The sequence below is a fragment of the Protopterus annectens genome, chromosome 10.part0 (genome assembly GCF_019279795.1).
Source record: "Protopterus annectens isolate FY-2018-M chromosome 10.part0, PAN1.0, whole genome shotgun sequence".
Classification (NCBI taxonomy): Eukaryota; Metazoa; Chordata; order Ceratodontiformes; family Protopteridae; genus Protopterus; species Protopterus annectens.
In genome coordinates, this window is record NC_056744.1 from 1,478,600,858 (window position 1) to 1,478,624,169 (window position 23,312).

The 23,312-nt window shown below is 35.3% G+C and overlaps 1 protein-coding gene across 1 annotated transcript in view; it reads left to right on the forward strand.

Annotated features, from left to right (window-relative positions):
- The window catches only part of LOC122813669 (zinc-binding protein A33-like), a 326,949-nt gene that overhangs the window by 182,227 nt on the left and 121,410 nt on the right, over positions 1 to 23,312 (forward strand). The window contains exons 4-5 of the mRNA XM_044086109.1: positions 19,464 to 19,486; positions 19,578 to 19,708. Coding sequence (XP_043942044.1) covers positions 19,464 to 19,486; positions 19,578 to 19,708 — 154 coding nt within the window. The remainder of the gene's footprint in view (positions 1 to 19,463; positions 19,487 to 19,577; positions 19,709 to 23,312) is intronic.

Consider the following 23,312-nt stretch of genomic DNA (forward strand, 5'->3'; position numbering starts at 1 on the left):
GATGTGGTGAATGGGTCTACTACTCAAATTAATATCTCAAATATTACTGCTGGGATAACTTGCAGAATGACATTGCTTCTTGTCATCTGACTTCTAATTCCCAGGTGAAAACAACCACTGATGGCAGATGGTAACATTTAGCATCTACCTGTAAAAATACATTGATAAGGGCTTTACTCAGATCATTGTCATATCCTAGAAGTCATAAAACAATTGCATTCCTTCATGCTTTCAAGACTAGTAATTAGTTCACCCTAAAGACAATACAGAAAGTTTCCCAGTACAGGCTTTGTGTTTCCGGCCTAGCCTATAAAGTAATTTAATTTCAGATATTTTTCTGAAGTTTGCTGGACTGAGGTTAACTCTCCGGTTTCCTCTGTTAACATATACATTTAAACAGTTACAATAGTGTATGTACATTTCTGTCCTCTCCAGTCGAGCACACTGTGGATGCATTCCAAACACAAACACTTTATAAAATACCTTTTCAACAGACGTCTGTACAAACCAATTTAATATACACATGACGTACAATTCTAATAAAGTTGTAACACATGCATCTTGTATAAATCATGTTGATATTCACAAATGACATAAAATTGTTTACAAAATTACAGCTAGCTGTGTTGGTAGTATTTCATTTTGTCACATACTATATAACCACACCCATAAAGTGATGTCATTGCAGGTACTGGACAAGTATTTACTTATAACTGCAAGGCTTTATGGATAAACAAATTTAACATATTTTAGAAGAGCAGCTTCTTACTTGATTTGTGCTTCAGTACTATACTCTCTCATGTATTAATTTTGTATGCAAGATCTTTCACCTGCAAGACCTAATTGATAATTTGCCTTTGTGGGAATAAGACACTCATACTGATGAATCTAGCATGAACAATACAGTGGCCTCTACCCTAACTTAGGTAGGGAAGCATTGTGGGTTCAATCTTTCTTGATGTCTTGTTAGGAGGTTTTAGTTCCAATAAAACTTTTAGTGGGCCCTCCTTATCAACAAAAATAAAATGTAAAAACAACCTAGTTTTTGCATTAAAACTATATAATTTGATATTATATATGGTAAGGTGGTTATATCTAACTTCAAAGGTCTGTTACTTACACTTGCTTCAGAACTTGACCAGTATATATTAAACTCTTTACTAGTCTGCATACTTTCATTGTTAAGGTAGGTAGTATGAGAACTCTTAAAAGCATTAAAAAGTTTATTTATCTCATTATCTGAATTATTTCTATGGATATTCCAGCACAGGGGTTTGTTTTTAAATTTTTCATTACATTTGGTGATTATAGGGACTGCCTTATTAATACAAATATTTAAGTGGGAGTAGAATCCAGAGGCAAAGGCAAGTGATATCATTAGCAGTGGGATCCATGAAATGCTGATTACAGTACACTTTATTTAGGTCTTCAACTAACTGATGAGGGTTTGCTTTAGAGAAGTCTACAAACAGATGTATTTGTAGTGAAAGTACCAGTAGTTTTAAAGGAAAAGATCACTGATTGACAGTCTAATTTAATAAGGGACGATTATATATACAGAAGGAGTTGTGCAGGAAGTGTACATGTTTGTGAGGACAACATCAAGGGAATTGGGGCCCCTTATGTCTTCTATAACTAGTTATGAAGGGATAATTAATCTTGTTTTGGGAGATTTGGATATCTGGAAGTTTAAGTTTGGAGATCAGAGGAACCTGACAAGAGATGATGATATCTTTAAATACTAATATTCCCCTGCCATTGCTAGAAGGTCTGAAAACATGATGACCTCTAAACCCAGTAATACAAGGATTGCTTTCATTGCTTTAAAACCAAGTTTCTGTAACTACACATATATGAACATGCTCAAAATGTAGGAGAGACTTAAAGCTGGACATTTTTTGTTATGACTCTTGGCATTGAGTAAAGCCACTCTGATGTGTTCCAAATTAGAATTTATTAGGTTGGAATATCCAGCATATGTGCTCTGCCTAATAAGGCATTACGGGGCAACTAAGGCTTTATATGTTATACAAAAGTCTTTGGTAGCTCAACCCCAATGTAAAAGTGAATATCAAATGAGCCTGTAGAGATATATGAATTCATCTCCCCATCCACCAGTGGCTTTTATCAACTATAATCAGATTTCAAACTATAGGGACTAAGAACTGTTACTGAGGAAAATTCTGGCTCCCAAAAATAGCTTTTATCAGGTTGCTGAATTACAATGGGACAATGACCTATCACTACACTGACAAAGAAAAGACTCCTCATCGGTTCAGCCTTCACTATGTCCAAACAAAAAGGTCTACAATTCATGATACTATATCTTGTCTAGTTGAAGGTATTTTTCTCATGATGGCAAAATCTATTATTCTTCATATGAGATATTTGCTACCTTACATGAGGAAGGAACGTTTACTGAAAAGAATCAGACTAAGAAGCTAAAAAAAGTAGTAAAGTACAGATGATTTTCTTAAGAAGGCTGTCCAGGGTATGAAGACTATCCAATAAACTCCAATTCCAACATGAAACTATTCCTTTAAGTGACATATTTTACTTTCTATGCATGAACTTTCCTTGTTATTACTGGCATTTTGTCATTCTAACAGCAGTTAAATAATCTTAACTTTTAGCTCTTTGATTATCTTCATCCTTATATTTCTGTTCCTGACCTTCCCACATGCTGTATAACCAAATCTGATATCTATTGTGTGACACCTGGACCTACCTTTATCAGTATTGACTGGGAGGTGAATGATTTGCAGTGTTCATCCAGCTAGAGTCTATTTATTTATTTGTTTGTTTGTTTGCTTGTTTAATTACATTTGTTGTAGAAGTAGGTAAAATAGTCCATAAAACATTTCTAGTCATGATTCTGACAAGGTGGCAAATGTTTGCTGAGCAACCCTGTGCTTGATCAATGTTTGGAGTAAAATACACCTAAATCAAGGACATTACCCTAAGAATGCCCTTGGGGGGATGTGGTCCTTTTTGACTTAGTGCAATACTTTGATAGCTCTAGTAGAGGAGTTTGGAGACTCTTTCTATTCTGAATTGCAAAATTACCTTACTTCACTAAATTTATTTATTTGTAAATGTTGGAAAAACACTGATCTGCATGTATCCTTTTCAGACTCAAACTAAGAACTGTGTGGTTGAATGACTTTCCTACAGTAGGGAAATGGAGGCTAAAAGAAGTAAATCCCAGCCTACAAGAAGCAAATCATTGACAGCTCATGGGCATTTGGCATGATCAGTGGTGGTGGTACACCCAAATAAAACACTCATTATGGCTTTATAACACAGACACACAATTCATTTTGACAGTGAAATTAGTTGCTGCCATATAGTAACTTGCAGTCACATGCAGGATTTCTCAGATTAAGTGTAACATCTAATTGTATAATCCAAATCACATAATTGCAATCCATTGATTGCACAATAGTTAGCACATACTTCAGGATTATTTTTTGTCAGTCCTTCTGATTGAATTGAATGACTTGTACGTATTAAGAAAGAAGAAAGTACCGCAGTAATTTGTATCTGGGGACCCCAGACTGGTGTCACTGATAGTTTTAGCTTGGCCCTCCATAGATAAGTTGTTAGGTGTCTGAGATTTGCGTAATAAATACTGGCTTTTTCCCCTCAGGACTGCTTAATATTTTATGGCTCCCTTCCATTCTCTCTGCCTTCCCTTCCTTCATCCACATTCTTTCCTTTTTCTTTCTGTCTTCTTTTGTGGAATAATGAGAGCTATTATTTGAAATTGTTTCAGCACTGTCTCAAAATCTTGGATTTAGTTTTCTTAATGCCTCACACATTTAAGTCTACCATATCCTCTGGTTGACAATCAAAACACTAACTGTAACAAGACTTTAAATCAGTTCTTTTTTGTTTGTGCTATGGGCTCAGTTTACAGAACACTGGTTTTTAAGTTGAAATGACAACTTCCCATTAGTGTTTTGCCCTTCTTTGCTTACCATCAAGCTAAACATCAGCTGTGTTCTGGAGCTGATCCTGTAGGTATTTTTCTTTTTTTGCACCTGAGGTATTAACCCCAACCCCTCACCTGGGGGCTTGGATCCCTCCATTAGTGAACTGAATAGAGGGAATGACTTAGAGTAGAGCAGCCAGCACAATATGCTATCTTGCACAGCAATAGTTTTTTTTCTATGCCCTAGCTGCATTTAGAATCACTGAGCTCCAGCTGCATTCATTCTATGCTGAATTGCAATGTCAGTTTGTCACATGCTTTCATCACTGTTTTCATCACCAGGGAAATGTCACATCACTGTCAGAAGTCACCCTCTGCCTAACTTCCAGAGTAAATGAGCTAGCAAAAAAGCGCTCATTCTCACCTCCCATCTCCTCCGGGACTAGAACCACTAATCAATTTAAGGTTATCTGGGTCATAAAAAGAGCTTCATCAACCTACAGCACAGACTTGGGGTTGCAAAAGACATTTTAATGCCATAGACGTATTAATAGTTAAACAACTGAGCTTCTATTAATACCTCTGTAATAACCATTTTCATAAATATTCCTGTGTTATTTGGGGTAGTAACATGTAGCTTTTTTCCAACAACCTTTCAATGAATATAAAAAAGTAATAGTAGCTTGTTCCATGTTTTTGTGGACTTGTCAGCCGAACTGGTTTGCTTTGTCTGCAGTTCAAGTATTTGGGGAGCTTATTTCCTGGTAAGCCATGAACTTGTTATCTCTGGAACATTTAGACTTACTCACAACTTTTACTGCGAGGGATGAAAGATTCAAGTAATTTGGCCAAAACAGCTTCGTCCAACAATTTTGTTTTCTGTTTTCCAGTGTTTTATAACCTTGGAGTAGGTATATATATATATATATATATATATATATATATATATATATATATATATATATATATATATAAGTTTGTACTGGGTGCTTCTCCTACAAATGGGAGGTGAAGAGAGGCTTGCTGTAAAAAAACTTGCCTCTGAAGTTAGTACCAAAGTTGTTTTAGCCATTTTTTTCTATTGGCACTCAGTGTAAGACGTGCTTATAGATGGATGTGATTCCACTGCCTCATCTATCAATTTTTTAGTAATCTTTTCCTTAACAGTTTATGTTTGTTTATTTATTCATTTATGTATTTATTTATTTATTTATGTATTTATTTGTTTGTTTGTTTGTTGTGTGACTGATTTCATTCAACGCATAGATTTATCTCTTTTCCCATTTTTGGTGTTTCCAAGAAAATTAAAGTTTTTAAATCCTTTAACTATCATTTGTCACCTCACAGCAAGAGGTTCTCTGAATCAATTCTCAGCTGTGTTGCCTTCTGTGCAGAGTCTGCATGTCCTCCCTGAGTTCATGTGGGTTTCCCCCGGCTGCTCCGGTTTCCTCCCACATTCTCAAGACATGCTGTAGGTGTATTGGACATTCTAAATTGGCCCTAGATGTGCGTGTGTGCATGTGTGTGCCCTCTGAGGAAGATTGGGCATCGAGTTGGGCAGGCTTTTTTGCTGGATCATTTACTCTGGAAGTTAGGCAGAGGGTGACTTCTGACAGTGATGTGACATTTCCCTGGTGATGGAAACAGTGATGAAAGCATGTGACAAACTGCCATTGCAATTCAGCATAGAATGAATGCAGCTGGAGCTCAGTGATTCTGTATCCATAAAACTGTATTGCCACTCATTGTGCGGACCAACGGTCCACTGTGGCAACGCCTAATCGGAACAGCCGAATGGAGAAGAAGAAATCATTTAACTAGCATAATAGATTATCACAACTCTTCTTACACACAGTAGCTTACAGGTTGATGCAAGGTGACCTACATCTTGCTTTTAGAGGCATGAAAGACCCAGTCCTATATGACTTCCTATTTCTTTTCCAAACGAGTGACTTTACAAACAACTGAACAAAGAACCTAAATCTACACCAACAAATAAAAAAGACTCACCGGAGAGATAGGCTCCTAACTCAATGCATTCCTAGTCTTTGGAATAAGTTACCACTCCAAGTCAAAGTACTACTCTGTGTATTTTTAAGACTAGTCTTGATAACTGGATGGTGACACACAAATTTACACCTGGGTTATCACTTTCTGTTGTGTTGAGTTTGAGGTGTGAGCACTAATAAGTGATTGGAAATGGTTGCAAGATCTAAGCTTCTTATGGTCCCTGTGATCACTTGCCTAGTATGTTCCTATTTTCCTGTGTTCCTAAATGTTCCTTTGTTCAGGATATCATCTTGTGAGGACTTTGGTCTATACTTAACTGCAGTTACATGCAAAGGAGATAAGTAAACTTTTCTGTAACTTGTCAATGATTCATAAAATGGAGCTATGAAGTGAATTTCACTGACTAGCTATAAGTTAAATTATCCAATCAAAAAAGCAAGACTTTTTATCAGGTTCATATTAAACAGATCCCATTTATCTCTACAAAACACACCTGCCTCAAGAAGGACACGTAAAAGTAGCCAAGTGTGACTATAAGTTGTTGACTGCTGCTTCCCATCCTTCAGGAAAAAGAAACCAAAAACCAAACTAACTTCAAACATGTAGTAAGCATAAATTCAGATGAAAACGTGTAATAAGCACACATCAGATGAAAACACATCAGTCGAAGGCAGTAGAACTTTCCTCCCATAGAAGCAACCCTTCACTATTGCTACATACATTTAAATACATCTAAAGTGACAGTGAATAAATACACAAATATTTTAAAGCACAATGGTAAAAACACGTTTATACAAAATACATTGTTAAAACAAACTTTTTTTTCATATCTTAAGCCTTTTAATCCTGGAAACACTGTTGCACTGAATTTACTCTGCCAGAAAAGTTCACCTGTGTCTAAGTCAGTTTTCCAGACACCATCCCTCAGGGACTTTGCTACCTTTTCTAATATAGCAAATGTAAATTGCACAAAATTCTGGCAGGCAATAAATTGCCTATATAAAGTATTTGTTGCATAATGTGTCTTAATGTTGTACACATGTTGATAAACATATTTACTCAAAGTACTTTCAGACTTTCCAATGTAGAATGCACTGCAAGATTCACATTTTGCAACCTAAATATCGCCCAAAATTCTACAGGAAATGAGTGCCTTGTGGACCCACCACTGAGACCCATAGCCGCTTCAGGTAATTCTAAAACTGCGATGCATGATAAGTACATTGATTACAGGTTAATACATTTTTATGACAGATGTCATGATTTGCAAGACTCCTGGCATTTCTTAAAAAAATATGAACCAAATTATATTTGATCAGGATCTAATTTTTGTTACAGTTGCTGAATTGACCTATTTTCTTATATTACACACTCTATTTGAGTTGATTGGTCTAATGACGTCCTGATGGAGAGCAACTGTTTCACCCACCATGATGTTAGAACATTAACTGAATTTTTGGAGTGTACACTTAAAAACAAGTATTTTAAACAGAGACCTGGTATTGCTATGAGGACAAGCTGCAACCCAAATTATGCCAAAATGGTGACGTATGTATGGGAAACATTTTTGTAAGTGGGTAGTTTCAGCATGTATAAATATATCTGTTCTTTTTAGATAGCATATTTTTGATATGGACAGGTAGAACAGAATGCTTGATTTACTTTATTGAATTTTTGAGCATTACAACAGAATTTTTAAAATTGACATACTGCACGTCTTCTGATTTTGTGAATAACCTTGATGTGACCATCTATAAAAATCTTGTAGGTGATTGTTCTGTGTCAGTAATATATTGAAAGCCAGCATTTTCCAATTCTTACCTAGATTATCAAAGTTACCATCCACACAAATAAGAGGCTAGTTTAGCTATGGGCCAAATCCTAAGAGTGTCATAAATTACCGCCAATAAATTACATTTCCAGTAGGAGTCTGACAGTTCTTTTGTTTTTAGAATAAGGATATACTGAACTGCAAATTCTAAATGAGAAAAATGTTAGAGTTAAATCAATTATTACTGGATTTGTGGTAAATAATCTATGTTTAAAGACAAAAATACAAAAGTTAAGGGCAATAAAAATTCCTTAGGCACTTTTGTGTTACCTTACTCCCACCTGGCTTCCCCTCTTATAAACATATTTTCTAAGATTTAGAAGGCCTTACTAAATGAGGGCCTACGTTTACAAAATAAATGTAAATTTGAATCCAAATTAAGTTTGTTTTTTAAAAAAGAAAATAATAAGAGTTTACTGAGTGTGTCCTCCACAGAGAAAGTAAAAAAAAACTAATCAAAAAGTCTTTGTCTGCAGCCTGTGCACATGCACGATGCTGACTTATACCTGAGGGGAATGAAGCTCATGTCCCACCTGATTCTGTAGCAAACTGTAAAGGGAGTTTTTTCTGTGGAACTTTGGGGGTTGTTTATCTTGCAAAACGTGATTCTTGCAGTGCATTCTACATTCAAAGACTGAACCCTTTTTGAGGAAAAATGTTTATCAGCATGGTTATTCCATTACGAAGAATGATGCAAACAATGCTTTATATAGGTATTTATTACCTGCCAGAATTCTGTGCAATTTGTTTTTTTTTATATTGAAAAAGGTAGTAAAGTCCTTGAAGGGTGGCAACCAGACACCTTACTTAGAGGCATATGCTTTTTTTTCTCGCAGATTAAATTCAATGCAACAGTGTTTTCCAAGGATAAATGCCAACAGCATTCTATTATAGATGAGGGCTCCTCTAATATAATAAGAAAAAGGTTTGTTTTAAGAATGTGTTTTGTACGAATATGCTTTATATCATTGTTTTAAAATATCTGTATTTTTCACTATCGTTTTAAATGTATTTAAATGTATTAAATCATATGATGTTCTAACTAGCTGTCATGTGACTTTCTAGTATTTAAATATCATGTAATAGTCAGCAGGTTTTATTCTGAAGAAGTCTAGGATTGTTTAGATGAAAGTGCTAAGTTAAAATTGTGTTTGCCTTATTCTAGTCCCTTGGACTAATATGGTTTCATCTGGATTAGGAAAAGAAAGATACAATTCTGTATGAGGATAGTTTTTGCTGTCCTTGTGCTTAACCAGTCCTATAGACATACTTTGGGGTGAGTAGCAACAGTGAGGGGTTACCTCTATGGGAGGAAGGTTACCTTCAGATCAATGAACCTGTATCCAATAATGGAAGTGGTATAAGCATCTTACTCTTTTATATGAATTCACAGAAGGCAGTTTAATTATGGCAGAGGACCATAATTCTGTCTTACGCACTGCAGACACTAGGATACAGTAGCAACTCAGAGTCATGACTCTCACAACATGGCGTCACTACGAAATTTGAAATCCTAAAATCTCGAGTTTCAGACTAACAAGTTCAGAATCTCGAGATCTTGGAATCTCGAAATTGTGAACCCCCTCAAAACACCACCTAACACACTAAAACATGTGTATACAGGGGGGCAAGCCTCCTGCATCCCCCACATACCCAGCAACTTAAATATACCAACTCCGAGATCACACTACAGTGAGGACAAGGGAACCTCCCTGCCTGCGCTGCATGCTGATCTCCATTCAGGATTTCAAAGTTTTGAAACTTCGAACATATGATCTTTGATAAATAGAAATCCGAAGTTTTGAGCTTCACAATTCTGAAAGGAACCCCACAAAGTACCTTCTGTCCTTATTCAATAGTGAAGAACTTATAGAAAATGGAATCTGCCCAAACCTTAGCTCAAGTCACACTTATCTGTGAGACATAATATATCATGATATATATATATATATATATATATATATATATATACATATACATATATATATATATATATATATATATATATATATATATATATATATATATATATATATATATATGTGTGTACGTATATGGATCTAGGTCTTTTGATCGAAAGATCAAAAGTCCGAATCCATTATCACCGAACATACTTTGCCGAAAGCGGTAAAGTATGTTTAAAAAAAAAACAACATTAAACCTACTTCTATGCAGCCCCCCCCGCACACACCCTCCACATTAATATTCTCACTCCGAGATCGCACTACAGTGGGGAAAAGGGAATTTTCCCTTATCCACACCGTAGTACGACTGACACAATGAGCATACTTATCCGAAAGGGCTGCTTCAGTAAACAGCACTTTTGGTTAAGTATGCTGGGTGATTTTTGTTCGGTGGAAAGTGCATTCGGGGGTCTGTATGGATCCCACATATATATATATGTGTATATATATATACATATATATATATATACATATATATATATATATATATATATATAGATAGAGAGAGACAAACACACACACACACACACACACACACACACACACACACACACACACACACACACACACACACACACACACACACACACACACACACACACACACACACACACACACACACACACACACACACACACAGTACAGTACTACTGATATGATATCTGTAGTAAGGGACCCTTTGAGGCACTTCAAATCTTTCTAATGTCCCAGCTCACCTGTCACCCCTTTATTTCCAAAACTGTATACATTCACAGATGACTTTGGCTATCTTTTTGAGTGTGACATCTGCACAAATAGTGCTTATGTTGCACTAGTTTATTTCAATAAATATTTGGATTTGAAACTTTCAGTGCTGGCTTTGGCATATTTTTCAAGTTTGGTTGGCCGTGCACAGCTGTACTTGTGAGGTGGAGTGTTTTGTACATCTGTACAACACATCCATAAAGTTCCCATAATTTAAAAAAAATTAGAGGCGACAGGAAGCACAATGGTACAGTAGTAATTATCATTCCCATCTTGCAGCACCTGGTTCTCTAGGTTTGTTCTTAACTAGGTTGTAATTTTTTCAGACATTACATGTCTTCCTGTGTCTGTGTGGATTTATGTCAGGTGTGGTGATTTCATTCCATATCTCATTTTGTAGGCTGATTGGTGATACTTCAAATTACCTGTAGATGTACTTACCACTTGTGACTAAATGATTATATATGTACATGTGTGTACGTGTGTGTGTGTGTGGGGGGGGGGGCAGCTCACCCTGTAACCCTGAACTGGATAAAGCCAGTAATGAATCAGAGAGAGAGAGAGAGTGAGAGGTGGTCTGCAGCCATGGGATAATTATGACTAATCCTCCTTGCAAGAAGAATTAAACTAGCTACCCAAGTTTGGATTGCACACAGTCTTAATGCCCTGATTGTTATATACTGTCAGTGACCCCAGTCCTTGTCAGTGACCCCAGTCCTAGTCAGCGCTTTGTGCCATTTCCTCATTGACTTGCTGAAGTGTAGATCTTTCAAATACAAATAAAGGGAAACAGTTAATATTGCATATTGACCACTGTTTCCCTTTCTTTATGTTTGTGTGATTTTGGGGCTAGTGTTCATATATAAGTAGCACAGCTGTGGCCACAGAGAGGTCAGTGGAGATCTTGCCCCCTGCAAAAACAGTTGTGTTTTATTTACAACAGTTTTAGGTAGTCTGTGTGGCCACTCTATCAAGTTATTGTGTGTATGGCTATTTCTAATGGTTTGACAATCAGAGTTTTCAGTGTATATGTAATCCTTTACTGCATCCCAGCTATAAAGATGATTTGTCATGGACCCAAAAGTGTACAATGCTAGTACAGTACAGTACAGTACAAACATACATAATACCACATCTTATTAGCATTATTCAGATTATCAGTTGAGATATTCTCACCCACATCTGTAAATGCACTGGCTGAAATTGCACAACATTTAGAGTCTGAAGAAGCTTCTTTACCTCAATTATTATGAAATCTCACCCTTTAAAATAAGTATTTTTTGATGAAACATGGGTATTGATGAAAAATACCTGACAATCCCCCTTTCAACTAATCCCTGCCTTCCAGTGGGTACCTGCTGGAAGTCTGGAGATCTCAAATACAATCTTCAGAACTGCTAAACATTAAGTGTGTTTGGGGTAATATTATCAGACTCAAAATGTTATTTAAAAATATTCTCCTTCTTCAAGGTACAGCAGTCATACAGCCAGATTTTAAATGAGCCGCTGTCAGTGTAAGTCTGCCCTGGTTCTGAAACACCTTGTCTCAGTGTAAGTGATTTACATTGATGTCAGGCTTGTCTATAAATGGACTTACTCAGGGATCCAGATTCCAAACGATCTGCTTCTGGTCTGCTCTCAGAGTAATTGGTGACTTGCACTGAGAGCAATTCTTATGGAACTAGGCCGATGGAGTTATAGGTTATGGTAGTGCAGGGTGGAAAAGTTCCGCCTGCAAAAATGCCTTAAAGGTGTTATGATGAACTTTGGAATTCTCTGATTTTATTTTAACAAATTACAGTTTAATTTTCAAAGTTCCGCGGTGGTGGTGCTGCGGTAGCGTTGTCGCCTCACAGTAAGACGCTGTCCAGTTCGATTCTCAGCTAAAGCGTCTTCTGCGTGGAGACATCCGTGAATGGGCATACCTTCACTGAAGGTTGTGCATCAGGGCTGGTAACTCGGCAGGTAAAAATCAACTACCAATCATTAACGGACCGGAGTTCCACTGTGGAAAAGCCGAAAGACACAAACAAAAACAGTTTAATTTTCAAAGTGGTGGGACTCCTAGAACTCTGTTTAATACTTCTAATAGTGAGATGCTCTTATTAGGTGTTCCTTTTAGCTGAGATGAAAGGGGGAGAGACATAGGAAGAAAAATAGCATTGAGAGGGAGATAAAGAGGTTAAGGGGAAATGATAAGATGAAAATGGGCAGGATGAGAGCAACAGAGGGAAGTGACACAGCATGTAGTTATGTAATACTGGAAATACTGAAATATACATGTCTGAGCTGCAGGCACATGGCGCAAAAGGAAGGCAGTTGTAGTGTTAGTAGGAAACCTTGCTTAACAGCTAAATGAAGAATGACATGGAAGTTTTGGTACTCAGAATCATTATAAAGGACATAAGAATAAAGGAAAGTGAGAAGTATTTATATTATGAAAGAAGGAAGATGTAATGGAGGATGAAAAGATGAAGAAAAAGTGTGAAGATGAATTCAGGGAGAGGTAGACAGGAAAAGGTAAATATCAGCTTCTGTGCAGTCAATAAAGAAACAGTAAGCTAGGAAAGTCAGTGGACTGATGACTTGGTCAGATCCCCAAATGCCCCCCAAAAGAGGGTATACAGTAAGCAAAACATAAGAAAAGAGATTTATCAGGAAAAGGGTGGTGACAATGTGAGACTGTACTTTAGCCCGAGTGACTGTATTATCCTAGGATTAAAAGTTAGTAAGAAGACACTAGAATAGACAAATGAGAAAGATTTTGATCAAGAGGCTGATGAAGACTCTTAAGTATTAGAGAATATTGAGCACAACATTGTGGAAGGCTAAGGAATTTAATGGTGTAGAGATGAGGTCTCTGGCAAACACTGACCAAGTCACAGTATGGTCTTTAATTTGGTTGGGAGAAATGAAAGCAGAATTCTAAATTTATCAGTCAGTGCAGTGAGTTAATACTTATGTTTCTTGAGGCAAGGGTGCAAGGTTTGAAGTCTTTTGACAGGAGAAGTGGGGCTGGCATAATGGCTAAGGTCTTAACTTTACACATACAAAGTACAGAGTTTGATTTTGACCTTTGAGTATTAGTTAGGCTTGTACTAGTGTGCAGATTGATAACTTAGTATTTACCTATAAACCTAAGAATGGAGTTACTGGGTTAAAGGGAAGCTGTCTATAAAAATATGAGAAACTGGTAGGATTAATGAAGACAGATATATGTGTGACTAATCTGTGGGAAATCATTAACAGAGTGTTATGGAAAAGAATTGGGGTAGGGCACCAACAGGGAGAGAGAGAGAGAGAGAGACAGAGAAACAAGTCTGCAAGAAAAAAAATCCAGTGTGCCTGAAAGAAGCGGTAAGAGTAGCAGTAAAATCTAAGGAAAGATCTTACAAGTAGTAAAACAGAAAAGGGAAGCAATGCAGGGATACATATGAGTAGATAAATAGATAGATAGATAGATAGATAGATAGATAGATAGATAGATAGATAGATAGATATAATTAGCTAAATAGATAAATAAATAAAAAAGAAACAAGAGAAGTCAGAAGCCCCAAAGCAGGGATGGAGGGAGAAATATATAAAGGTGTTAATGATGAAAGAAGGTTTTGTTTAGACACTCTGAGGAGGAGAAGAAGATGGGACATAAAACAAGAGAGTTAAAGAGGGATGGCATGGACAGGGCAGAAGGAACAGGCAAAAACTGTGATAGAAATCCTTGTGTTAATGTTCACAAGGGGGAAGATGGTGAGGTACCAACAGGGAAAGGGAATATTAGGAGAGGTTGACAGATGGGGAGACAGACAAAGAAAAAGTAGAGAAAGCTCTACTAGCATTGAGTAAGGACAAGGTCCAAGATGTGATTGGCTGTCTGTGGGTATAATTAAATGGCCAAGTGTATCACATATGACCTTCTCATGGATATTTTCAACAAACCTCTGAATGAAAAGGAAGCTGCAGTACACTGGAGGTGCAGTGTAGCTATTTTACAAAAAGGGATCCAGAACTTTCCCTGGAAATAATAGGTTTGCTAGCTTAAATGCAGTGGTTAGAAACAGAAAACATGAAAAAGATCAAATAGGAAGGACAAAGTATCTTCTTGTCTGGTAGCAGCTTTTATAGTTGTAACCATTATTGGCTTGTGGCATAAAACTTTCCCTAAACTAAGCTGATGTACTTCCATTGCTGTAGCACGACAGGTGCTCATGGAAGATCAGGAAGGTATAATCCATCTGGATTTTAATCAGGCCATTGGCTTTGTCTCACATTAGAGGATAATTGTGAAAATAACAGGAGGAAGTAGAAGAGGAGCTGGTTAAACAGGTATAACAATGACAGGAGACATCTGATAAAAGCAGGAATAACAAATGATGTGTTACAAAGGTCAGATTCTGTGCCCTGCACCAATCAATCCCAAAGTGTCAGATTTAACATTCTAACATTCTAGAGAATAGATAGATAAGCAGATAAAACTGGTCAAAATAGTGGAACTAGAAGGACAAGCCTAAAATGTTACTTGAGGAAACTTAGCATCTTGAGCAGACATATGTCAGCCGAGGCTTAATATCTGTAAGTGCAACATGCCATATCTGGTAAAGGTAGTATAAAAAACAGAAATACATCTATATCTATATCTGTATGGCATCTATATTACATAATCAAACTTTTAAAAGTTTGAATGTCATGTGGTCAACACCATATGATCGAAATTTTAAAAGTTCAAAAATGTAATAAAGAAAAATAAATCAAAGAAAAAACCTACCTGAACAGTTTAAAAAGGGGGGGAAAGCCCCCTGCACCTCCCACATGGGGGACCACACCCCCACACCCCCTGCTCTTTAAATATACCAACTCTGAGATTGCATTACAGTACAGAAAAGGGAAATCTTCCCATTCCGCACTGTATGGAGATCTCCATTGAAACGTTCGTACTTTTAAACGTTCGATCATATGGTGTCGACCATATGACATTCAAACTTTTAAGAGTTCGGCAATGTGATATAGACCCTCTGTATGTATGTAAAGATTATGAGCTTGGTGTGCAGGATCTAACTCTGTGCAGTAAAAGAAGAAAATACGTATATATACTTTCACAAAATGGCTGAATTACCAGAGTGAAAGAACAGTAGTAAATGAAAACAGAATGTTGGATTGAATTTTATAGAAACAAAACATGAGTCTAGTGACAAAGAGATAACCAAGTTTGTGAAATACTGGAGAACCCGTATACAGAGGACTTATGCATTTCTAGTAGTATTATAGGGAGAGGGGCATTCAGCTGATAGAGAAGGTTTGTGTGAGGGTAACTAGAATGAGCAAGGGCCTGGTGAGATTGACATTTGAGGAAGGACCTAACACTTAAGTCAACAGTTGTCAGAAAGTAGGGCATGAAATAGGCAAATGTTATGGATACACAGTGTCATTACAGATAACTACAGAGGAAGAGAACCAAGATAGAAAGATAACATATGGCAAAAGAAACACAGGTTACATCCAACTAGGACTAACTTTGGTCTCGATATGAGGAAGTGTTACCTCACAAACAGACCTTACAGCAGTTTGTCCTCCTATGTATACTTTGTGAAACTCCCTGTACACAGCAGAATCAGTTTTTATTTATAATTTTGAGACAGCACAGTTAATTGGTCCTCCCAGTTTGTGCCCATTTCAGGCTTCAGCAACATTCCTCAGGACTACTTTTCAGTTCCACATTCACAGTTGTGGTGCCCAAGCCTCCCAGATTATTATAATTTCTGAGTTCATCAAAGTACTGCATAGACTGACTTTTAATTTGGCCTTTGAATGCTTAGTGGCCTTTTTATGATATAGAACTTTTCATACATTTTGAAGGCTTACACAAATGTAACAAACCTTAGCTGATCACATAAAAACACTTGTTATTATCTAGGAGTTATGTTATTATGAGTACAGTTTCTTCTGCTTTGTACTCTGAATACAGTGTGCTTTTATGAATAACCTTCTATTCAATTGCTGTGTTGTTTTCTACCAGGAATGTATTATAAGTCACAAGTGTGAACATTTCCTTCCTGTAGTAAGTATATAAAATAAAGTGTAATACAGGCTCCAGAATGTACAACAGAATGTTAAACTAAAGGCTATGTACTGTGCATTTTAATCCAGTCAGAAATATTTTAGTACAACTGCTTTATAATGACTTCTAGGGTACCACTTGGTACACTCAGATGTACTTGCAGTTTTCATCTAAGGAGCCTATCACTAATATTTGATTCTGCCCATGTTTTCTTGTCACACATCTTATATTAATTTGGCTTTTGCAACTATGTGTTGCAGACAGTGTGTTCCTTTTTCAAATTATGATCCATTTACAGTTCTCCTAGAACACTCAATAAACCATTGTGACAAAAATCTGCTCTCCTTAAACTCTCACAACTACAGATCACAGAGGATGTGTGCACTGGGGTATTTGTGAGTAACAGAGTTACTTTAAAAGTTTAAAATGACTGGATGAATACGTTGTAAGGAATAACAACAAATGAGTCAGTGGAGCCCATAATGGCAGTTAGACATATTGTAGGTGAAAAACAAAGGCAATAGTGGTAAAGTATGTACCCACATATGAACTGGTTAAGCAATATCCATATTTAAGGAGATATTATAGAATAAAGTATTTAGGAGTATGGATTAAAATGATTCTGGTGTGGCAGCTGAGGATATGTGGGAAGAGACTAAACAAAAGATAATACAAAAACTGAGAAAATGGAAGCTTTGTTATTTGGATATGGATAATAAGATACAAGTAGTTCAAATGTTTTTAGTCCCATTAGTCTTATATACAGGTCGAACATGTTTTTATCAACCAGAGGAGAAGTTGTGGATAGCAATTCTTAAAGTGGTGAAGGGCTTTATGTGGGAGGGGAAGATGGCAAGAATCAAGTGGGATAAGATGATTCTTCCTGTAGAACAGGGCAGATTGGGATTACCAGATTTGAAGGGGTATTTCTGAGCTACACAGTTAAGGTTCCTATACATAGCACATGCAGAAAACTATAATTCAATGTGGAAAGGAATGATGATGAAATAGGGAGGAACCTCAAGAAATAAGGAGAGACTGGGATTTTGATGCAGGCCTTTAAGGAGAATAACAATAATTTTACAAATTATTATATCTATAAAGTAGCAGAAAACATCCTAAGAACTAAGCCACCATGGGAATGAGGAAAGGAGATTCTGCCGATAGGGATGACTAAAATTAGGGATATAGACAATAGGCAAGAGGGTGCTGGAATTTGTTGCAGAAAACTGGCAAAGGAACTAAATTATAGGGAGCAAATAACTAAACAGGGAAAGATGATAGAATGGGAAGACACCAATAATTTGTTTGGACTGCAGGTTAGAGATTCCCTACCCTGCCAAGGATTGATATCAGAGTATAGGCAAAGAGAAAGAAATGGGGAGGTCCTAAATGAAAGACCAGCACTGGTAGAGTTTTTAGTAGAATCTAGAAGAGAAGTAGTCATTAAAAATGGAATAATAAGTACAGCATATAAAATATTGCATGATCACTATAAGAACCAATCAGAGGAGGTTTGAAAGGATTGGGAAGAGAGATTGGATAAGCTATTCACAAAGAAACAATGGGAGGATATATATATGTCTCCCAAATATGCAACACAATCTAGAAGATTTAGGATTATTTTTATACCCTAAGTAGACACCAGACAATTTTTCCTCAGGTATTTAGCAAATGTTGGAGGTGCAACTGGGAAGAAAGAGGAAATTGGGGACATATATTTTGGGCGTGCAGTAAGTTGGCAGACTTTAAGGATTCCCTGTGGGATGCACTGTTAGAGATGCTGGGTGAGCAGATTGGTGTGACTAGGGAGATGATTTTTCTGAGCTGTGATACAGAATCAGAATTGCCTAGACATGATAAGGCCTTGATTTGTCTAATTATGGTGGCTGACAAAAAAGCAATTATTAGAAAATGTTAATCAAAATCTAAACCAACTATACTAGAAGTACTGAATATAGCAAGAAAGATAAAACAATTGGAACTGAGATCTTTAGAAAAGGGAAGGAGTAAACTACATAGGAAAAAATGGGAATTATGGGAATAATACATACAGGTGAGGAATAAGCTTTAAAAGAAGGCAGGACTTAAATGAGCTATGTAATTTTTGACTAAAAATAAGTGGGTGGATTATAAGTTATTTATAATGTTTGTAACTGGGAGTATGTCAATACGGTTTGTGATGTTAAATGCTTGTAACTAGGATATTGTCAGCGTGGTTTGTTTTCATCTATATAAATGTGTGATTGCCTATGTCGTAAGTGATGGTTTAATAAAGATACTTCTTGTTTAAAAAATATTTTAGGTGAAAAAGATACAGCTGTTCACAAGTAATAATTACCTTATGATTATGGTCCAAATTATGGGAAGATGATTCATATGAATAACCACTAAACGCTCCCAAGTCAGTGACAAAAGCACGATCATTTATCATAGCAATTATCATTGCTTTCATCCAGCATCATGTGACATTTTAAAATAGATTTCAAAACAGACAATGGACAATTAATTCCTGGCTCTACCTTCCTACTCTTTGAAGAGTATTTGGTCTGCAAACACAAAAGTATAATGAAACTGTGTTGTCATGGAGACAGAAAAGAACTTGGGAGATGAATGTTAACTGGTTTTACCAGCAGGAACAAAAATGCTACCCCATGGTGCTGAGTTACAACTGCCATTGATTTACTAAACTTGAAAAAGACTTGTATATAATCTTCCCATAACAACAATTAAATTTATTTTAATGTACATTGTATATATTGAAGCATGGTTCGTGTGGTTGACTCTTCCAGCTTAAATAATAATTACTGACTATTAGGCTGAGTTAGAGGTCTTTAAATGTAAAGTACACCACATACTATCATTTATACTTGCACCTGCAATAAATTGCAATTTATAATACTAGATATTTTCTTTTCTTTCATCCAGGAATTCAGAGACCATGAAAAAAGGTATGCATGCATGAAAATGCAGTTATCATTTCCATTACTAATGCTAATCACACAAATTAAACGACTAATGCCTTTCTTTCCATGACCCTAGATGCATGCAATCCCTGAAAGAAGATGTTTTACCAGATGTCATACGAGGTAACTGTGATAACAGTCGAGAAATGTACAATTACTTTTTACACCATGATGACTGGAATGCATGGAAGTGTAATATGAGAACAGGTGAGGAGTTATTTTTGCAATTCTAATTGTAGTAAACCAAGAACAAATTTCTTGTAGGTTTGTTGCCATATAATACCTATCCAAATATCATTGAATACAGCTCATGACTTGAGTCTAGAGTTATTAAAATGGCTATGACAGTTGGTGAGTCAAGGCATGAACACTGAATTTGAAAAGATTAAGATCTTTCATTGAAATGGACAGCTCACTTCAGAAATTCTGAACATACAGTTTAATTTCTTGAGAGATATGTTTGGAATATCTTGTGGAAGTAGCAATTATGTTGTCATAGAAGAAATTAACTTAGGCAATGCTGTCTGTCCATCTGACTCCCTAGATTTGCTGCAGGCCCAGATAACATCCAGTGTATGCTCATCGGTAACTGAAATCAACTTTAGCTACAGTAATTACTGCATTGTTTCAAAACATGCTGAAAACAGATTTGTTTTCAGAGAGGTAGAAGCCTGCAGGAATGGTATCTATACATAAAAATGGGATGGGATACAAATTAACCAGCCAACTAAAGACCCATTGGACTATCAAGTATTGTGGGTAAGGCATTTGAAAATGTTCTGTTAAAACTATTTCCAAAGAACCTTCTTGAAGTTGCTGACATTAGCCAACAACGCTTTATTGTGGGAGTATTTTTCATATCTAACCTAAGCCAATTCTATGTAAATGTTTTAGACACCATGCAAGATGGTCTACTGGTGGATGCCAGTTATTCAGACTTACAGGTGGCTTTTGATACAATGAAATGCAATGCTATTGTCAACCAAGTTATTAACTATAATATCAACATATATATCACCCAGTGAATTAAACATTGCCTTCTAAACCATACTTCTTATCCATGCATAAATTCCATGGTGTCCCACAGGCATCAGTACTGGGGCATTTTCTTTTCTTTTTTAGTCTTTTCATAACTGTGGCTTAATTCATGCCATCAGTATAGTGTCTGAAATGTGCTGATGTCATAAAAATTACATTATCATTGATTATGTAAGCAACCAGTGGATCTTACAGATGCAGATGATCAACATGCTAAATTATACTTCCATGAATGCAACTGATTTCAGTACTAGTAAGTGTGGTATGACACACTTTGGTTAAAGAAGCTTGGAATACAAACATACATACACACAAATATGTCAGATATGTGCAATAATACACTCCATCATAAAGGACAACCTTGCTTTGTGCTCTTTGGTATTTTAAAAGAGTTATATAAAAAGGATCTTATTTAGAGATTACATATAAAGTTAATAATAAAATTGAAAAAAGCAACTGATTTCAAAGAAATATTAGAAAGTTTTAACATTTTGAATTAATTAATAACAGTAAGACAAATTTAGATAATAGCGATTTGGCTGATAACTTTTTAAAAGAAAATATAAAGTACATGTTACCTAAAAAGCAAACTGTAAGATTAGAATAAATCATTCACTTTCAGAGAACTAAAAGAACAAATTAAAAATCTAAAAACCGATAAGGCACAGGGTTGGATGGTATAATGCCTGAGCTATACAAGATGATACTTGATAATATACTAAGAATGTTGTTAAATACTTTTGAGAAAGTTAGAAATTCATTATACATTCTTTCCTGCTGGAGATTTTCATTGATTTCACCTATTTTGAAACAACAGAAAGACCCCAAATTATGCTCTTTTTATTGGCCTATTTCTCTTTTAAACATAGAATGTTAAAGTTGTATGTGTATTTTAACAAAAAGATTAAACTACATGATGCCAGCCTTAATGGAAGATGATCAAACTGGTTTTATTTTAAATAGAAGAGTACAAGATAACATTGTAAGTCTATTTTTTTAATTAATTTTGCTAATAAAAATAAGAAAGAACTGTCAATTATTAGTTTAAACTTAGATAAAGCTTTTGATTCTATTAATTGGTTTTATTTATTTAAAGTGCTCAAGGAATTTAATTTATCATTAGAATTTATAGACTTAATAATAAAACTGTATAAAAACTCATTATCTTTTGTAAAAATAGTATCATTTTTATTTAACGCCTTTAAAATACCAAAGGGCACAAAACAAGGTTGTCCTTTATCTCCTTTGTTGTTTGCTTTGTCAATAGAACCTTTTGCTAATTTTGATAGAACCAATCCTAAAATTAAAGTGTTTTCCATAGGTGATAGTTATATTTAAAATTCAATTATTTACTGATGGCATCTTACTGACTTGTGGTGACACTAAATCTTCATTAGAAGATATTCTTACTCAATAAAGTACTTCGAGAAGATTTCATGTTTAAGTTTAATCATAACAAAACCAAAACATTGCTTGTTAATAAAAAGATAAATACTTTATAAAAAATAGAAGGAATTTAATTTGGCAAATCTGCAAATTAAATATTTAGGAATTATTATAACTTCTAGTTGGAAGAGTGCAGTTTCAGTAAATTATAAAAATGTAATAAAAACAGTATTAAAATTAGTTAATAACTGGAATAACGTGTTTTTTTTTTTATTGAGGATAGGCTTACTTTGATTAAGATGATAATCCTACCAAAAAATTATTTTATATGCAGTCATTGATTTTACTTCCATCCCAAAAGACTCTTAATTATTTTAATGCTATCTTGCTTAAGTTTTTGTGGCATCCTCAAAAATGATGAATAGTTTTTGAATGGCAAGTTAGAAGTTGGGAAGATGGTGATATCAGTTTTCCAAATATTGAATTATATGCTCAGTCTACCATTATAAATATAATAAGGCATTGGTTCAACTCTTCCTATATTTCAAATTGGAAAATCTTGCATGAAGTAATTTTAGTATCTTATTATAAATTTGAAATAAATACAAATGTACAATTTGGTTTTAATGGAATACATTGGGTTCTAAAAGATTTCTGTATAAATCCTAGAAACAGTTCCATGTATATCCCATTTGCTAACTATATTATGAGTACTTTAAGAGAGTTGTGGAAACTAATCATTTATTTAAAGAGTTATTTATTTTAATTGTTCTTATAGCTTTTACTATTTGATGTTTGAATCAGTTAATTTAAGTAAAATACTGGTATTGAAAGAAAATTAATTAAAATTTTGATATCAATTCAGCTGAATATCTTTGGCCAGACATAATACAAATAACAATAGTTGGTTGAGTATTCAAATCTTTAAGGAATTTATTAATAATAAAATAAAAATATCATTAAACCCGAATGCAATTCCTATCCCAAAATGTTGGGTTTTGTCTTTAATAGTAACAGTGATGTGAATAAGAATCAATCGTATTTATCAAAAACTTAGAAGATTTTAAAAATTGAACGTACAGTTTTTGATTCATTATATTGGAGGTTCTCAATGGAAATTAATACAGAAGTGTTTTCAGATATAAATAAAAAATATCTTTAAAATCAACAGGGAAAACTACTTTGTCACCATGTTGGAGAATGTTTACTTGGAAATAATTACATAAAAGATTTTAAACTCCTCATAAGGTTGCTGTAATTTATAAAACAGAGATAATTAGATATTGGAGATGTGATAAAATTCTGGATGCAAATTAGATTCACATGTTATAGAATGCAAAATGATTGTTCCATTTTGGTTAGAGTATAAAAATGTTGCTAAAGCACT